The 18,253-nt window shown below is 40.2% G+C and overlaps 2 protein-coding genes and 1 long non-coding RNA gene across 3 annotated transcripts in view; 1 reads left to right on the forward strand and 2 right to left on the reverse strand.

Annotated features, from left to right (window-relative positions):
- Positions 1-1,640: 1,640 nt before the first annotated feature.
- On the reverse strand, positions 1,641-3,024 carry LOC307151339 (uncharacterized protein; the record flags this gene model as incomplete). Its single annotated transcript, XM_079859311.1, has 4 exons — positions 2,894-3,024; positions 2,740-2,814; positions 2,010-2,600; positions 1,641-1,672 (listed from the first exon to the last, which is right to left on the reverse strand). Exons 1-4 carry the CDS (start codon positions 2,949-2,951, stop codon positions 1,641-1,643), a joined length of 756 nt encoding a protein of 251 aa, XP_079715437.1. The 5' UTR covers positions 2,952-3,024.
- Positions 3,025-4,042: 1,018 nt separating this feature from the next.
- LOC307151359 (uncharacterized protein) overlaps positions 4,043-18,253 on the forward strand; it is a gene marked incomplete at both ends in the record, with an annotated part of 110,727 nt that continues 96,516 nt past the window's right edge. The window contains 4 exons of the mRNA XM_079859341.1: positions 4,043-4,068; positions 5,610-5,671; positions 6,437-6,616; positions 6,662-6,706. Coding sequence (XP_079715467.1) covers positions 4,043-4,068; positions 5,610-5,671; positions 6,437-6,616; positions 6,662-6,706 — 313 coding nt within the window. The remainder of the gene's footprint in view (positions 4,069-5,609; positions 5,672-6,436; positions 6,617-6,661; positions 6,707-18,253) is intronic.
- Positions 10,203-10,835, reverse strand: LOC307151418. The gene is made up of 3 exons (XR_013819875.1): positions 10,744-10,835; positions 10,589-10,663; positions 10,203-10,451 (listed from the first exon to the last, which is right to left on the reverse strand). It is a non-coding gene; the product is annotated as an uncharacterized lncRNA (long non-coding RNA).

Genomic DNA, 18,253 nt, shown 5'->3' on the forward strand with positions numbered 1-18,253 from the left:
CAAGATCGGGAATTGTTCAAAATTCATGTATAACTTTGATGAAAGGTTTTGATCCACTTAAAATGTTGACTACTGTACAGTATATCAATAACAATTTTCATTTAAGTGAGTGTGTTTGTCTTACTGTGTTATAGCTCATCAGATCAATGGCAACCAAATGGCTGTTTGCTATAACAGTATTTTTTAGACTGATGGACTTTGTTAAAAAAAAAAAAAGTGTTAACCATACAGTGGCAGAAATCTTGGTCTCTTCTTCCCCCTTAAAATAACAATAGCACTGATGAAACTTTTTTTTTTTTTTTTCAGTTGAAATATATATTTTTAACAGTATGTATTTTTCTGCTCACTCTCATCATGAAGGTTAGCTGTTGCTTTTTCACAGCCTGTCTGTCACCCCCTGCTGGACTCACTTTCTAATGGGCAGAACTCAGATGAGAATTATATAATGCATTTTGTTTGTTTTTATTACACATTTCTTTCATTCGCAGAGCCCAGAGGAGCTTTAGGGACATTCGACAAATCCTGAAAGCAAAACTAACCAATTCAAATTTATATTCCAATTGTGCAACATCATTCGTGTGCTGCAAATGAAATAAGCAAACACATCATTCAGCCAATCCTATAGAGTAATATCGTGGGAAGTACACTAGAATAATGTTGGGCAAACTACTTCCGCAAGTAGGACTCAATCATTCACTTATCTATGAATGATAACAATATCTGCAAACCATTGCAGTCACTTTTCTATCATAGTCCTCAAGGAAGTCAAACTGGAAGAATAAGAGTTCACGGTACTTGATGGACTTCCTGGGCAAAACTGGACCTCAAAAGACAGGCCTCCTGTCATCCACAAGACTATAAAGCCATCACAAACTAATCCAAGTGGCTGTAAAACCTTAGCAAAATCTAAAAGAAAGATGAGTTGACAAATCAAACCATGAAACCCATTCCAAAAGACAATTTTATTGTTACACAAAATCTTGACTCATGTCAAGTTAAATAGACAGGGGTTAAAACAATAGATCCCACAGCATCATGCTAGCTGAAGGTGGCGTTCACAGAACCAGACCCCACAGCATCATCCTGGCTGAAGGTGGTGTTCACAGAACCAGACCCCACAGCATCATCCTGGCTGAAGGTGGCGTTGACAGAACCGGACCCCACAGCATCATCTTGGCTGAAGGTGGCATTGACAGAACCGGAACCCACAGCATCGTCCTGGCTGAAGGTGGCATTGACAGAACCGGACCCCACAGCATCGTCCTGGCTGAAGGTGGCATTGACAGAACCGGACCCCTCAGCATCATCCTGGCTGAAGGTGGCGTTGACAGAACCAGACCCCTCTGCATCGTCCTGGCTGAAGGTGGCGTTGACAGAACCAGACCCCACAGCATCGTCCTGGCTGAAGGTGGCATTGACAGAACTGGACCCCACAGCATCATCTTGGCTGAAGGTGGCGTTGACAGAACCAGACCCCTCAGCATCGTCCTGGCTGAAGGTGGCATTGACAGAACTGGACCCCACAGCATCATCTTGGCTGAAGGTGGCATTGACAGAACCGGACCCCTCAGCATCGTCCTGGCTGAAGGTGGCGTTGACAGAACCAGACCCCTCCGCATCATCTTGGCTGAAGGTGGCGTTCACAGAACCAGACCCCTCCGCATCGTCCTGGCTGAAGGTGGCATTGACAGAACCAGACCCCTCTGCATCGTCCTGGCTGAAGGTGGCGTTGACAGAACCGGACCCCTCTGCATCGTCCTGGCTGAAGGTGGCGTTGACAGAACCGGACCCCTCAGAATAGTCTTGGCTGAAGGTGGCATTGACAGAACCAGACCCCTCTGCATCATCTTGGCTGAAGGTGGCGTTGACAGAACCAGACCCCTCTGCATCGTCCTGGCTGAAGGTGGCGTTGACAGAACCAGACCCCTCCGCATCGTCCTGGCTGAAGGTGGCATTGACAGAACCGGACCCCTCTGCATCGTCCTGGCTGAAGGTGGCGTTGACAGAACCAGACGCCTCTGCATCGTCCTGGCTGAAGGTGGCATTGACAGAACCAGACCCCTCTGCATCATCTTGGCTGAAGGTGGCGTTCACAGAACCGGACCCCTCTGCATCATCTTGGCTGAAGGTGGCGTTGACAGAACCAGACCCCTCTGCATCGTCCTGGCTGAAGGTGGCGTTGACAGAACCAGACCCCTCCGCATCGTCCTGGCTGAAGGTGGCATTGACAGAACCGGACCCCTCTGCATCGTCCTGGCTGAAGGTGGCGTTGACAGAACCAGACGCCTCTGCATCGTCCTGGCTGAAGGTGGCATTGACAGAACCAGACCCCTCTGCATCATCTTGGCTGAAGGTGGCGTTCACAGAACCGGACCCCTCTGCATCATCTTGGCTGAAGGTGGCGTTGACAGAACCAGACCCCTCAGCATCGTCCTGGCTGAAGGTGGCATTGACAGAACCGGACCCCTCCGCATCGTCCTGGCTGAAGGTGGCATTGACAGAACCGGACCCCTCAGAATAGTCCTGGCTGAAGGTGGCGTTCACAGAACTGGACCCCTCAGGGCTAGAAGTGTCATGCAGTTGGACAGAGCTAGAATTGTCTGGAGATAGGGAGAAAGAGAAATTAAGTTGTTTTGTTGTTTTTTGCAAATAGCAAAAACAACAACCATATAATGAGTTTATATTAACCCATTTACCTTAGTACAAGAGTATATTATGAAGCAAAAAAGGTCTACAAACCTTTTTCTCCAACTACTCTCCCAACATCACTCAAGGATAAATCTAAGGATCCATCTTCAACTAAGCAGCTGAATTCTGAGAAACACATTTGACATATTTATTTATTTTAAACAGACAAGTAAACTTACTAAAAGCAAACAAAAATTAAACTCACCATGCCATAGTAACTGGTGATAAAGAACTACCAAAACAGTAATTTTAATCGAACCCATTTTATAACACAAACTGAGCCACTAAGAAAACCAATTCAACTGCACAAACTAAAATCTCAAACCAACCAGGTCTTTTAAAGCCAAACAGAAAACCATTTGTACCACCTGGATGACTCGTTAACTCATTATTGGTCAAATCTACAAACTAATGAGATAATTAATTAATCACCCACCCTACTAGCTGATTTTAGGCTTGTTCGACTTCATACAGCGCTGCTTCTCCAGAGTGGCTGCAAGAGCTCTGATGACGACACAGCTGTTTCACGATTGGCTGGATTCACCGCATGACAATAATCAGGGCTGGATTAACAAATTCCTGTGCCCTGGGCAACAAGACTCAAGGGCCCGGTGTAGTTAGGGTGGTTCGGGGGCATGCTCCCCCGAGAAAATTTGGATTTCTCTGATCTACATATGTGCAATTTAGGACTTTTGAAGGCCAAAAAATGATAAGAAATAGGCTATCTTTAAAACCTTGTCATTAGATTATTTGTCAATACCTGCTCTCTCCTCATCTTCATATTTCTTTTTCTCCCAGTCTCCTTATCCTGGCCTATTTCTTCCCCTCCTAAAGCTGAACTTAGTCTTTTCATTTTCGTCTGTGTCAGTGACGAAAGTAAACATAGGCTCAACTGATATTTATACGTTTTATGAATCATTTTCTTAGACAAGTTAATTCACTCAAGGCTACCAGGAAAGCAGTAGCCTAAGTTAGTATTGCCATTAGGAACCTTCTGCAAGCTTTGAAATTTAAAACGTCTGTTTTTAAATGTTAAAAGTAATTTTAAATAATACAAGTTATAGACTACGTTTACCGCAGTTGGTGGAATTGGCAGTAAGCTTCCAGAAGAGATCAGATGTGCTCCTACAGTAGTCACTTTCAAATCCAGACTCAAAACACATCTGTTTAGCTATGCATTTACTGAATGAGTACTATGCCACTGTACTGAATACACTGTATTTTATTTTTGCATCCTACTTTTGATTCTAAACTGAACTCAAATTGCACTGAGAATCGGGTAAGAGACGAACATGAATTACTCTGAAATGTTAATTGGGAAATTGAGAGATGAAACAATGTTGAGGACCCGGTGATGATGTTCGAGTCTGTGGTAGAGTAGTGAGTTTAATGTGAAAGTCGAGGACTATGTATCATCTTTTTACTCTTTTAATTTATTTTATAACTTTATCATCTTTATATCTCTTTTAATTCCTTTCAAAACTGTCTTAATTTTCCTTGATTTTATTTTGTGATTATTTTAATTCCTTTCTGTGTAAAGCACATGGAATTACCATAGTGTACAAAATTTGCTACAAAAAGCTGGTTCATTAACCAGCTTTTTGTGTGTTTACTTCTAGTTTTCACGGTGCTTATGCTGATTCTAGAAGAATAAAAATCGATTGCACCCATTAGAGACTCTCTGCCATTATTAAGGAGCCAAGAGCTGCTACAAAATGTGTTTTGCGGCTTTTAGTTTATGTTCATCATAAAAGACCAAACATATGAATGATCTGCCTAACTTTATTTTTCAAAAGAAAATACATCAACAAAGTATAGAAAACATGTGTCATATGAGCTTCAACTACAGTAGTCAACATTTGAAGTGGATCATCAAAGTTGTCCTAAGACAAGATCGGGAATTGTTCAAAATTCATGTATAACTTTGATGAAAGGTTTTGATCCACTTAAAATGTTGACTACTGTACAGTATATCAATAACAATTTTCATTTAAGTGAGTGTGTTTGTCTTACTGTGTTATAGCTCATCAGATCAATGGCAACCAAATGGCTGTTTGCTATAACAGTATTTTTTAGACTGATGGACTTTGTTAAAAAAAAAAAAAGTGTTAACCATACAGTGGCAGAAATCTTGGTCTCTTCTTCCCCCTTAAAATAAAAAATAGCACTGATGAAACTTTTTTTTTTTTTTTTCAGTTGAAATATATATTTTTAACAGTATGTATTTTTCTGCTCACTCTCATCATGAAGGTTAGCTGTTGCTTTTTCACAGCCTGTCTGTCACCCCCTGCTGGACTCACTTTCTAATGGGCAGAACTCAGATGAGAATTATATAATGCATTTTGTTTGTTTTTATTACACATTTCTTTCATTCGCAGAGCCCAGAGGAGCTTTAGGGACATTCGACAAATCCTGAAAGCAAAACTAACCAATTCAAATTTATATTCCAATTGTGCAACATCATTCGTGTGCTGCAAATGAAATAAGCAAACACATCATTCAGCCAATCCTATAGAGTAATATCGTGGGAAGTACACTAGAATAATGTTGGGCAAACTACTTCCGCAAGTAGGACTCAATCATTCACTTATCTATGAATGATAACAATATCTGCAAACCATTGCAGTCACTTTTCTATCATAGTCCTCAAGGAAGTCAAACTGGAAGAATAAGAGTTCACGGTACTTGATGGACTTCCTGGGCAAAACTGGACCTCAAAAGACAGGCCTCCTGTCATCCACAAGACTATAAAGCCATCACAAACTAATCCAAGTGGCTGTAAAACCTTAGCAAAATCTAAAAGAAAGATGAGTTGACAAATCAAACCATGAAACCCATTCCAAAAGACAATTTTATTGTTACACAAAATCTTGACTCATGTCAAGTTAAATAGACAGGGGTTAAAACAATAGATCCCACAGCATCATACTAGCTGAAGGTGGCGTTCACAGAACCAGACCCCACAGCATCATCCTGGCTGAAGGTGGTGTTCACAGAACCAGACCCCACAGCATCATCCTGGCTGAAGGTGGCGTTGACAGAACCGGACCCCACAGCATCATCTTGGCTGAAGGTGGCATTGACAGAACCGGACCCCACAGCATCGTCCTGGCTGAAGGTGGCATTGACAGAACCGGACCCCACAGCATCGTCCTGGCTGAAGGTGGCATTGACAGAACCGGACCCCTCAGCATCATCCTGGCTGAAGGTGGCGTTGACAGAACCAGACCCCTCTGCATCGTCCTGGCTGAAGGTGGCATTGACAGAACTGGACCCCACAGCATCATCTTGGCTGAAGGTGGCGTTGACAGAACCAGACCCCTCAGCATCGTCCTGGCTGAAGGTGGCATTGACAGAACCGGACCCCACAGCATCATCTTGGCTGAAGGTGGCATTGACAGAACCGGACCCCTCAGCATCGTCCTGGCTGAAGGTGGCGTTGACAGAACCAGACCCCTCCGCATCATCTTGGCTGAAGGTGGCGTTCACAGAACCAGACCCCTCCGCATCGTCCTGGCTGAAGGTGGCATTGACAGAACCAGACCCCTCTGCATCGTCCTGGCTGAAGGTGGCGTTGACAGAACCGGACCCCTCTGCATCGTCCTGGCTGAAGGTGGCATTGACAGAACCAGACCCCTCTGCATCATCTTGGCTGAAGGTGGCGTTGACAGAACCAGACCCCTCTGCATCGTCCTGGCTGAAGGTGGCGTTGACAGAACCAGACGCCTCTGCATCGTCCTGGCTGAAGGTGGCGTTCACAGAACCGGACCCCTCTGCATCATCTTGGCTGAAGGTGGCGTTGACAGAACCAGACCCCTCTGCATCGTCCTGGCTGAAGGTGGCGTTGACAGAACCAGACCCCTCCGCATCGTCCTGGCTGAAGGTGGCATTGACAGAACCGGACCCCTCTGCATCGTCCTGGCTGAAGGTGGCATTGACAGAACCAGACGCCTCTGCATCGTCCTGGCTGAAGGTGGCATTGACAGAACCAGACCCCTCTGCATCATCTTGGCTGAAGGTGGCGTTCACAGAACCGGACCCCTCTGCATCATCTTGGCTGAAGGTGGCGTTGACAGAACCAGACCCCTCAGCATCGTCCTGGCTGAAGGTGGCATTGACAGAACCGGACCCCTCCGCATCGTCCTGGCTGAAGGTGGCATTGACAGAACCGGACCCCTCAGAATAGTCCTGGCTGAAGGTGGCGTTCACAGAACTGGACCCCTCAGGGCTAGAAGTGTCATGCAGTTGGACAGAGCTAGAATTGTCTGGAGATAGGGAGAAAGAGAAATTAAGTTTTTTTGTTTTTTTTTTGCAAATAGCAAAAACAACAACCATATAATGAGTTTATATTAACCCATTTACCTTAGTACAAGAGTATATTATGAAGCAAAAAAGGTCTACAAACCTTTTTCTCCAACTACTCTCCCAACATCACTCAAGGATAAATCTAAGGATCCATCTTCAACTAAGCAGCTGAATTCTGAGAAACACATTTGACATATTTATTTATTTTAAACAGACAAGTAAACTTACTAAAAGCAAACAAAAATTAAACTCACCATGCCATAGTAACTGGTGATAAAGAACTACCAAAACAGTAATTTTAATCGAACCCATTTTATAACACAAACTGAGCCACTAAGAAAACCAATTCAACTGCACAAACTAAAATCTCAAACCAACCAGGTCTTTTAAAGCCAAACAGAAAACCATTTGTACCACCTGGATGACTCGTTAACTCATTATTGGTCAAATCTGCAAACTAATGAGATAATTAATTAATCACCCACCATACTAGCTGATTTTAGGCTTGTTCGACTTCATACAGCGCTGCTTCTCCAGAGTGGCTGCAAGAGCTCTGATGACGACACAGCTGTTTCACGATTGGCTGGATTCACCGCATGACAATAATCAGGGCTGGATTAACAAATTCCTGTGCCCTGGGCAACAAGACTCAAGGGCCCGGTGTAGTTAGGGTGGTTCGGGGGCATGCTCCCCCGAGAAAATTTGGATTTCTCTGATCTACATATGTGCAATTTAGGACTTTTGAAGGCCAAAAAATGATAAGAAATAGGCTATCTTTAAAACCTTGTCATTAGATTATTTGTCAATACCTGCTCTCTCCTCATCTTCATATTTCTTTTTCTCCCAGTCTCCTTATCCTGGCCTATTTCTTCCCCTCCTAAAGCTGAACTTAGTCTTTTCATTTTCGTCTGTGTCAGTGACGAAAGTAAACATAGGCTCAACTGATATTTATACATTTTATGAATCATTTTCTTAGACAAGTTAATTCACTCAAGGCTACCAGGAAAGCAGTAGCCTAAGTTAGTATTGCCATTAGGAACCTTCTGCAAGCTTTGAAATTTAAAACGTCTGTTTTTAAATGTTAAAAGTAATTTTAAATAATACAAGTTATAGACTACGTTTACCGCAGTTGGTGGAATTGGCAGTAAGCTTCCAGAAGAGATCAGATGTGCTCCTACAGTAGTCACTTTCAAATCCAGACTCAAAACACATCTGTTTAGCTATGCATTTACTGAATGAGTACTATGCCACTGTACTGAATACACTGTATTTTATTTTTGCATCCTACTTTTGATTCTAAACTGAACTCAAATTGCACTGAGAATCGGGTAAGAGACGAACATGAATTACTCTGAAATGTTAATTGGGAAATTGAGAGATGAAACAATGTTGAGGACCCGGTGATGATGTTCGAGTCTGTGGTAGAGTAGTGAGTTTAATGTGAAAGTCGAGGACTATGTATCATCTTTTTACTCTTTTAATTTATTTTATAACTTTATCATCTTTATATCTCTTTTAATTCCTTTCAAAACTGTCTTAATTTTCCTTGATTTTATTTTGTGATTATTTTAATTACTTTCTGTGTAAAGCACATGGAATTACCATAGTGTACAAAATTTGCTACAAAAAGCTGGTTCATTAACCAGCTTTTTGTGTGTTTACTTCTAGTTTTCACGGTGCTTATGCTGATTCTAGAAGAATAAAAATCGATTGCACCCATTAGAGACTCTCTGCCATTATTAAGGAGCCAAGAGCTGCTACAAAATGTGTTTTGCGGCTTTTAGTTTATGTTCATCATAAAAGACCAAACATATGAATGATCTGCCTAACTTTATTTTTCAAAAGAAAATACATCAACAAAGTATAGAAAACATGTGTCATATGAGCTTCAACTACAGTAGTCAACATTTGAAGTGGATCATCAAAGTTGTCCTAAGACAAGATCGGGAATTGTTCAAAATTCATGTATAACTTTGATGAAAGGTTTTGATCCACTTAAAATGTTGACTACTGTACAGTATATCAATAACAATTTTCATTTAAGTGAGTGTGTTTGTCTTACTGTGTTATAGCTCATCAGATCAATGGCAACCAAATGGCTGTTTGCTATAACAGTATTTTTTAGACTGATGGACTTTGTTAAAAAAAAAAAAAGTGTTAACCATACAGTGGCAGAAATCTTGGTCTCTTCTTCCCCCTTAAAATAACAATAGCACTGATGAAACTTTTTTTTTTTTTTTTCAGTTGAAATATATATTTTTAACAGTATGTATTTTTCTGCTCACTCTCATCATGAAGGTTAGCTGTTGCTTTTTCACAGCCTGTCTGTCACCCCCTGCTGGACTCACTTTCTAATGGGCAGAACTCAGATGAGAATTATATAATGCATTTTGTTTGTTTTTATTACACATTTCTTTCATTCGCAGAGCCCAGAGGAGCTTTAGGGACATTCGACAAATCCTGAAAGCAAAACTAACCAATTCAAATTTATATTCCAATTGTGCAACATCATTCGTGTGCTGCAAATGAAATAAGCAAACACATCATTCAGCCAATCCTATAGAGTAATATCGTGGGAAGTACACTAGAATAATGTTGGGCAAACTACTTCCGCAAGTAGGACTCAATCATTCACTTATCTATGAATGATAACAATATCTGCAAACCATTGCAGTCACTTTTCTATCATAGTCCTCAAGGAAGTCAAACTGGAAGAATAAGAGTTCACGGTACTTGATGGACTTCCTGGGCAAAACTGGACCTCAAAAGACAGGCCTCCTGTCATCCACAAGACTATAAAGCCATCACAAACTAATCCAAGTGGCTGTAAAACCTTAGCAAAATCTAAAAGAAAGATGAGTTGACAAATCAAACCATGAAACCCATTCCAAAAGACAATTTTATTGTTACACAAAATCTTGACTCATGTCAAGTTAAATAGACAGGGGTTAAAACAATAGATCCCACAGCATCATGCTAGCTGAAGGTGGCGTTCACAGAACCAGACCCCACAGCATCATCCTGGCTGAAGGTGGTGTTCACAGAACCAGACCCCACAGCATCGTCCTGGCTGAAGGTGGCGTTGACAGAACCGGACCCCACAGCATCATCTTGGCTGAAGGTGGCATTGACAGAACCGGACCCCACAGCATCGTCCTGGCTGAAGGTGGCATTGACAGAACCGGACCCCTCCGCATCGTCCTGGCTGAAGGTGGCGTTGACAGAACCGGACCCCACAGCATCATCCTGGCTGAAGGTGGCATTGACAGAACCAGACCCCTCAGCATCGTCCTGGCTGAAGGTGGCGTTGACAGAACCAGACCCCTCCGCATCGTCCTGGCTGAAGGTGGCATTGACAGAACCGGACCCCTCAGAATAGTCCTGGCTGAAGGTGGCATTCACAGAAGCCGACCCCTCAGGGCTAGAAGTGTCCTGCAGTTGGACAGAGCTAGAATTGTCTGGAGATAGGGAGAAAGATAAATTAAGTTTTTTTTTTTTTTTGCAAATAGCAAAAACAACAACCATATAATGAGTTTATATTAACCCATTTACCTTAGTACAAGAGTATATTATGAAGCAAAAAAGGTCTACAAACCTTTTTCTCCAACTACTCTCCCAACATCACTCAAGGATAAATCTAAGGATCCATCTTCAACTAAGCAGCTGAATTCTGAGAAACACATTTGACATTTTTTTTTTTTTTTTTTTTAAACAGACAAGTAAACTTACTAAAAGCAAACAAAAATTCACCATGCCATAGTAACTGGTGATAAAGAACTACCAAAACAGTAATTTTAATCGAACCCATTTTATAACACAAACTGAACCACTAAGAAAACCAATTCAACTGCACAAACTTAAATCTCAACCCAACCAGGTCTTTTAAAGCCAAACAGAAAACCATTTGTACCACCTGGATGACTCGTTAACTCATTATTGGTCAAATCTGCTAACTAATGAGATAATTAATTAATCACCCACCATACTAGCTGATTTTAGGCTTGTTCGACTTCATACAGCGCTGCTTCTCCAGAGTGGCTGCAAGAGCTCTGATGACGACACAGCTGTTTCACGATTGGCCGGATTCACCGCATGACAATAATCAGGGCCGGAAATACCTGTATTTTCTTCCTGTTTTCGGGCGAAGTCCGAAGTAGTCGATTGTCGAGTTCACTCGCGTGATAACCTATGCGTGTGAACTCGACAATCGACTACTGTGGACTTCGACCGAAAACAGGATGTAAATACAGGTATGAGCGCTGGCTGAATTAACATCATTTTTATTCATATCTTTCACATCTACTGCAGTCAGATTCACCGCGTGTTGACTCTGAAGGAATCACTCACATGGCTGGGCACTTGTAATGACACATCAAGGATGTTAAAAGGCTAAAAGCAGGTTTAAAACTTGCCCCATTGAAGTCAACAGGGTGCAAATTTTAAAAAGAGGATAACAAGGTGTAGGCAACACCGATTTTTGTCGTTGTTCTCTGTACTGACAGCACTCCAAATTTACAAAAAAATGAGCTCAATGTTAAAATTGACCGGAGTTCTCCTTTAAGCATTGTGCGCTGTGGAAACGCGTCAAAGCATTCTCAGGTATAATTATGCAGCAATGCATTAATGCACGAATGATTTTGAATGAATATTTTCATCATGACGATATACAATGGTCACATAGGCCTAATGTTAAAACTAATCTCGCTATTGATATCTTTGTTAGACTACCGACCCTATAGAACAAATGTCCGGCTAATATCGAACCTAAAACGAACTTTAGGCTACCGCGCTCAACCAGCAGGAGTGCATTTCACGAATTAGTAATCGCTGGCGTTCAGCGGGGAGGGAGGAAAGACTTTGTCTGCGTGAACCCGCGTAGATGCACTTTATGCAGTGAAGACTGTAAAGTGTTTGATAACTTTATTAAATTTCTGTGTATTTCCTCCTACCTGTCAGGGCCCCTTATATGCCATGTGCCCCTGGGCAAGTGACCAGTTGCCCTAATGGTTAATCCGGCCCTGACAACAATCACTTGTATTTAGTGTTTATTCGAACACCTTCAGTTCCACTAATGCTCACAAATCTGTTTTTTATAACAGTAAAAGCTCTTTTCATGTAGTCGTGATGTTATATTGTGTCATGTTTATCAAAATAAAACTGAATAAAAAATCAATCAGATGAAGGTCTCTCAGGAGACAAGAAGCGAAACTAACATTGCATTCGGATGTGTCTTGATGCCTTCCAACCATGTAGGCAGCATTTATCATTTTTCGGACGCAGCCACCGTTTCGAAGCAGCAGAAACACCAAGCGCTAGCGACACCTATGGGTCGAGACTATATAACTGTCACAAGAACAGTTCAAACGTATAACATCTTTTACAAACCGAAGCAAATTAGCTTCTGGTTTGGCCAGAAAATTAACATCTCAACTGAACAGCTCTTTAGTATGAGTTTGTATTTGTTAGCAAGGTTTTTGAGAAAGCAGGAAGAGCAGCTTTTGGTTTATATATTGCAATTTCATCCTCTTCACCAGAGGTTTTCTTTTACTCTTCAGGGGCCGTATTCACAAAGCATTTTATCTTACCACTAGGAGTACTCCTAAATCGCACTAAAAGATTTTAGCTAGGAGTTTTCTCTTAAAAGTTATTCACAATGCCTTTCAGACCTACTCTTAGTAAAGAAAAATGACAACTCCTAAACTAAGAGTGAGTCTTCGTTGCTATGGATGACGTCATTACTCATGCACGAGCTTGACTGAAGTGACCACCTTGATTGGCTGATGATTGTAACGCGGGAATGATTCCAAACACCTCCCCTACGATGATGAGTGACAGATGACAGGTCTGAGAATGCGTGCGCTACACAAGCAGTGCGAAGGACGGAAGATGATGAATAACTGAATAAATAGCCTAAATGAATAAAGAGTAAGGCAAAACAAATAGCCTAGTAGCCTAATGAAACATGGATTGATGCAATATCTTTGCAACAATATTGAATTAATCTGTCACTATAGCCTATGCCTCTGCCTACGTTTGCAAAGAGAAGAACATTTTAATTTGATTCACAATGATACGTTACAATTAGTTTACATGCAATGAGTAGCCTAGGTTTGGTTGTTGTTGGTGGCGTTATTGCATTATGCCTAGAATGCAAAATTGTTCCCTTGCGATTGGAAGCATTTCAAAACATCGCAACGTGAAATGCCACAAAAAGCGGTTTGTGAATAGGTCTTAGTGAGTTAGGAGTCCTCTCGACTTCTTTTAAGCTGTCCCAGACTTAGGTGCTACTTTTAGGGCTAAAATGCTTCGTGAATTACTCTTAGTGAAAACAATTAGGAGTCCTAAAGTTAGGAGTGACACGCCCATTATTTTTAGGAGTTGCTCCTAAATTCGCCAGTTAGGAGCTACTTTTAGCCTTAAAATTCTTTGTGAATACGGCCCCTGACCATTAATGGCATTTTCAGTGTTTCACTGCTCCGCTGGACAACTGACATCAGATTGAAAGTGTTTAAACTTTTTTCCTGCCATCAAACGTCACTGAACACTTGCTGCGCTCTTTGAAAAGCTGTTGGTGGAAGGGCCGGGAAAGACCATGTCAAGATGTATAGTGAAAATATGACTTATATTTTGTTTAGTTCCCTCCTAAACCAATTACGTCATTTCAGAAGACATGAATTAAACAACTGAAGTATGAATTACATTATTGCAGTGCAATGTTTCAACATTCCTTGCATTGTATGGACTGTTTTTAAAAATCTTGACTCGATTTCCTTTAAGACATTTAAACAATGTAAATTCCTTCTAACTAGTCACGTGATTTTGAGTAAAAGGTGAAGAGCCTGAAAAACAATCTCCCCAGTGTATTTCAGGAATGTTCACAGAGATATCGACATGATATCTCCCTCGACAGGCTCTCGACCTCCATGTTTATCATTCCAGCACTGGCAAAGCTCATATGGCTAACTGGTTTCATAAACAATATGTGAGAATAACACAAAGTTGCAAACTCATCATATAGAAAATTCAAATATGTTATTAGTGTCATATAAGTGACATATCTTACTTAAGGTGGGTTTGACGTCAAGACAAGTTAAATAATTTCTTCATTTAATTAAATTGTTTTCAGTTTACTTTTTGGACTGGACTGTGTTAGTACGGATAACACTGCCTTTATGATGTTTAACAATCATAATGACACTAGGTTGTCCTGATATTGATTGTAGTTTGCACTGCTGTTGTCTTTGTGTTGATGATGATCTTTAATGGAGCTGAAACCGTCCTGAGCGCCGCAGTGTCTCCACAAATCCATTCACTCCAGACAGATTGTTCACCTGGAATAGAACAGATTCAGTATTGAATCAAATGTTTGTTATGCCTATGTTACAATACCTCTTTTATATTGTTACCCTCTAATACAATACAAATTGAGTACAAAAAAATAAATAAAAAATGTTTGTTATGCCTCCAAATGCACTGGGGAAAAAATGTTGTCTTGTTTTTAAGTATAAATATTTTAAAGACATTGGATGCTAAATTCAAATTCACTTTTATATGGTGTTTGCATATAAATGTGCCTTTGCAGTGTGTGGACAAAACCACCATTCAATGAAAAAAATCCATTAACTATTTTTTTTTTTTTTTTTTTTTTTTACCCAAAAACTGAAAACTTCTAATGGTTTAGTACTTTCATTTACATGACATCATCATTTTGGAGGCCAAAAATGCAAACTTTTGAAAATGGTTTCAAAGTGCAAATTATTGAAAGTGATGCTGTCATTGTCCGAATGTAAACTACAGAAAAATGGAATTTGTGAAAATGGTGACAGCATGCACATTAGTCTTCTGGCCTGGCATGCATAATACAGCGTTTTTAATCATTTTCCAAGATCCATGTGAACAGGGATCATTTTGACAACGTGGTCATCTGTACGCAAAAAAGTACTTAAAAAAAAAATAATGAAATGCAATAATGTTAAAGGAGAACTCCGGTCAATTTTAACATTGAGCTCATTTTTTTGTAAATTTGGAGTGCTGTCAATACAGAGAACAACGACAAAAATCGGTGTTGCCTACACCGTGTTATCCTCTTTTTAAAATTTGCACCCTGTTGACTTCAATGGGGCAAGTTTTAAACCTGCTTTTAGCCTCTTAACATCCTTGATGTGTCATTACAAGTGCACAGCCATGTGAGTGATTCCTTCAGAGTCAACACGCGGTGAATCTGACTGCAGTAGATGTGAAAGATATTAATAAAAATGATAAAATTTCAGCCAGCGCACATACCTGTATTTACATCCTGTTTTCGGCTGAAGTCCACAGTAGTCGATTGTCGAGTTCACACGCATAGGTTTAGTACGTACGATCATGTGTCGCCTGTCGGCAAAGCCGGCCCTGATAACAACAAATTAATTACATTACTTACTCGTTTTTTCAGATGAATGATTCCTCTCGAAAACGTTGGTCTGCGTCTGCAGGATCTTCCTCAGGACTTAAAATTATATATAAATATAATTTATAAATATAATTTATAATATAATTACATAAAGTTGACTTACCCGTGGTTTTTGCCAACCTCAACGATTTTGTCCTCTCCCTGAAAGAAGGCGGTGAAGTGCACCAAAGACACAGCCATGTTTAGCGGGATCCGTGAGCTAGTGTCCGTGTGCGAGTGGTGGTGACGTTTCAAACGCGTCGAAAGCAGCGAAGAGTTGTAGTCCACAAAGTGGTCTCACACAAAGTCTAACCGTATCAAACTTCTACCCGCTAAATTGTAGCATTCTTTACACGAAAAATTATATAAAAAATTCACAGACAACATATGTTCACATTCATGGCACAATTCAAACGGGACCAGAAAATAATTATTTTCTCCCATTCACTTGCATTGACGATTTTTCAACCTAGAGGTCCAGTGGGGTTAGCGGAAGGGGCGGGACTTACGAGCTCTATAGCAATAGGTTTGTTCGACTTGAACCGGCGCTGCACAGACCGATCGGTGAATGACATCAAAGTACCGCGAGAGCGAATAGAAAGTAGACGGCTCCTTATGCTTTTGAATTGCTCTCGCGGTACTTTGATGTCATAAACCGATCGGTCTGTGCAGCGCCGGTTCAAGTCGAACAAGCGTATTACCTTCCCAGCGACTGAGCTAACTTGATCACGTCAGCCAGGCTCCGCAGCTCCACTCACGCCCCTCCTCTTTTCTGTTATCCGGGAGTGACGCAAGGCCAAAATGGCGACGGCCGGCTCCGCCCACTTTAGGCTCAAAAATGCTCTTCAGAAACCTACGGGTGACGTCACGGACACTACGTCCATATTTTTTTACAGTCTATGGGCCATACTCGAAAGAATCTTTCCGAAATACTCGATCACACGTTGTTGAAACTTTGGCCATGTTTAGCATGCATCCAACTCTTTAACAGTGTAAAGAAGTCACAATGCATGAAATAGCATCATACATACTATTTAAAGTAACCTTTAATTAAAAAGTTCAAATTGGAAATTATTTTATATTCAAATATTAATTAAATTCATTATTGAATTAAAATAATTGAAATAATCATGCAACATCAAATCACAATTGTATCAAACTGAAGTGTCAGAGGTCAATATATGCAGGTTATAAAGTATAGATTTTATCCTCATTTAAGCGTATGTTAACACTTCAAGAAATGATGGGAGTGGAGATGACTGTACTGTATGCTGAAAATAATGTGAAAAAAACCCCACCATATTGGTGAATACTTAATGGGTGAGGACTTTCATGGAGTGATAATGCCAGATAATAAATTATTTTAAGTTTACAGTACAGTGAACATTATTATACAATATAGCATATGCAGCACATTCTTTTGAAAATAATATTTTCTAAATAAATGTCATCAGTGACAATATTATATTCAAACTTATATGAATTTAACCTTTAAACAGGTAATGTGCAACCACAAGATAAATACTCTTTAGTCTTTAGTCTCATGTAGGAGGTATGAAAAAGATTTTGTTCATTTTTTTTATTATTATTTTTTTATTATCATAATAATTAAGTCTCTTTTGAGTATGTGTCTGGTTGTAGGTTATTTACAAATCCTGGGAAGACTTTTTTTTATCTTTGTGGCTCTTGATTTTCCAGGAGACTTTCCTTTGAGATGGCCACATGCCTCTCATGACCCTAAACAATGCTTGCGGACCATACCATTAGAACAAAAATAGGCAATATTAAACAATAATGATTATCACTTTCTACAGACTATAACTCGAGATTAATTTGTTCATGTAATGATTGAAGGAACGAGAGCATATACATGTCTGGAAGTAAGGCTAAATGAGTCAGATATAGGGAAACATACATAACGTGTAGGGCTGTTTTCTTTGGTAATGACATAGGCGTACCCACGTATATGACGAGGCTTTCAAAATTGATGCAGGAGAAATGGAGGTGCATCATCTCGTTCTCCAAATAAGCGCCCTGTCAAGTCGAGGTGCAGAACTCCTCCGTTGCACAAGAAAAACTCAGACACTAAGACTGGTATATATGTACAGTATATGAATACTTTGATGTAATTGTGTAAAATGTAGTACTTGTAATTAAATTAAATTAAATTAAATTAAAAAAATGTAATACTCATAAGTCTAGTTACTTTTTTATATATAGATTACATCATTTAAATTAAATTTATAATTATAAACAATGGCAGTAAATCATTAATTTATTGATGCTCACTAATTCTTCTTCCTGTTTTAAATTGTTCTTTCTAAACAAACATATCACATATACATAAATACATACATACATACATATCAGAGCAAACCACGCTGTTTGTGAGTATATATATACATTTCTTTTTTTTTTTTTTTTCAGAAAGTCTTTTAGTTTTGTGAAACTGCACACACAGACCAGCCACTAGTCAGATGGCTATAAATGGAAATGAAAAAATGGCTGCATTCAAACGAATAGTGCTCTCTAGCGCCTCTCTTTTTCAAATGTGTGTTGCAACTATGGTAGCCATTATGTACCAGGAAGCTATGACAACATGTCTTCCAATAGCACTTCATCGAGTTTAACTATACATGTTCTACTGTTATTCTGCCTATATAATGAATTACACAACCAAGCAATGGAAAAAAGCTTGTAATTTAGACAGAAACATTGACTTACCTGTCGAGAAGAAAGCAGGCTACTTCAGCATCCCTTTCAAAGCTACTTTTTCATTAGCTCTTTCCACCTGTGAAAAGCTATCCCGATATGTACTCGTTTTTTTTT

This window comes from Squalius cephalus, assembly GCF_949319135.1.
Source record: "Squalius cephalus genome assembly, chromosome: 23".
In the NCBI taxonomy this organism is placed as follows: domain Eukaryota; kingdom Metazoa; phylum Chordata; class Actinopteri; order Cypriniformes; family Leuciscidae; genus Squalius; species Squalius cephalus.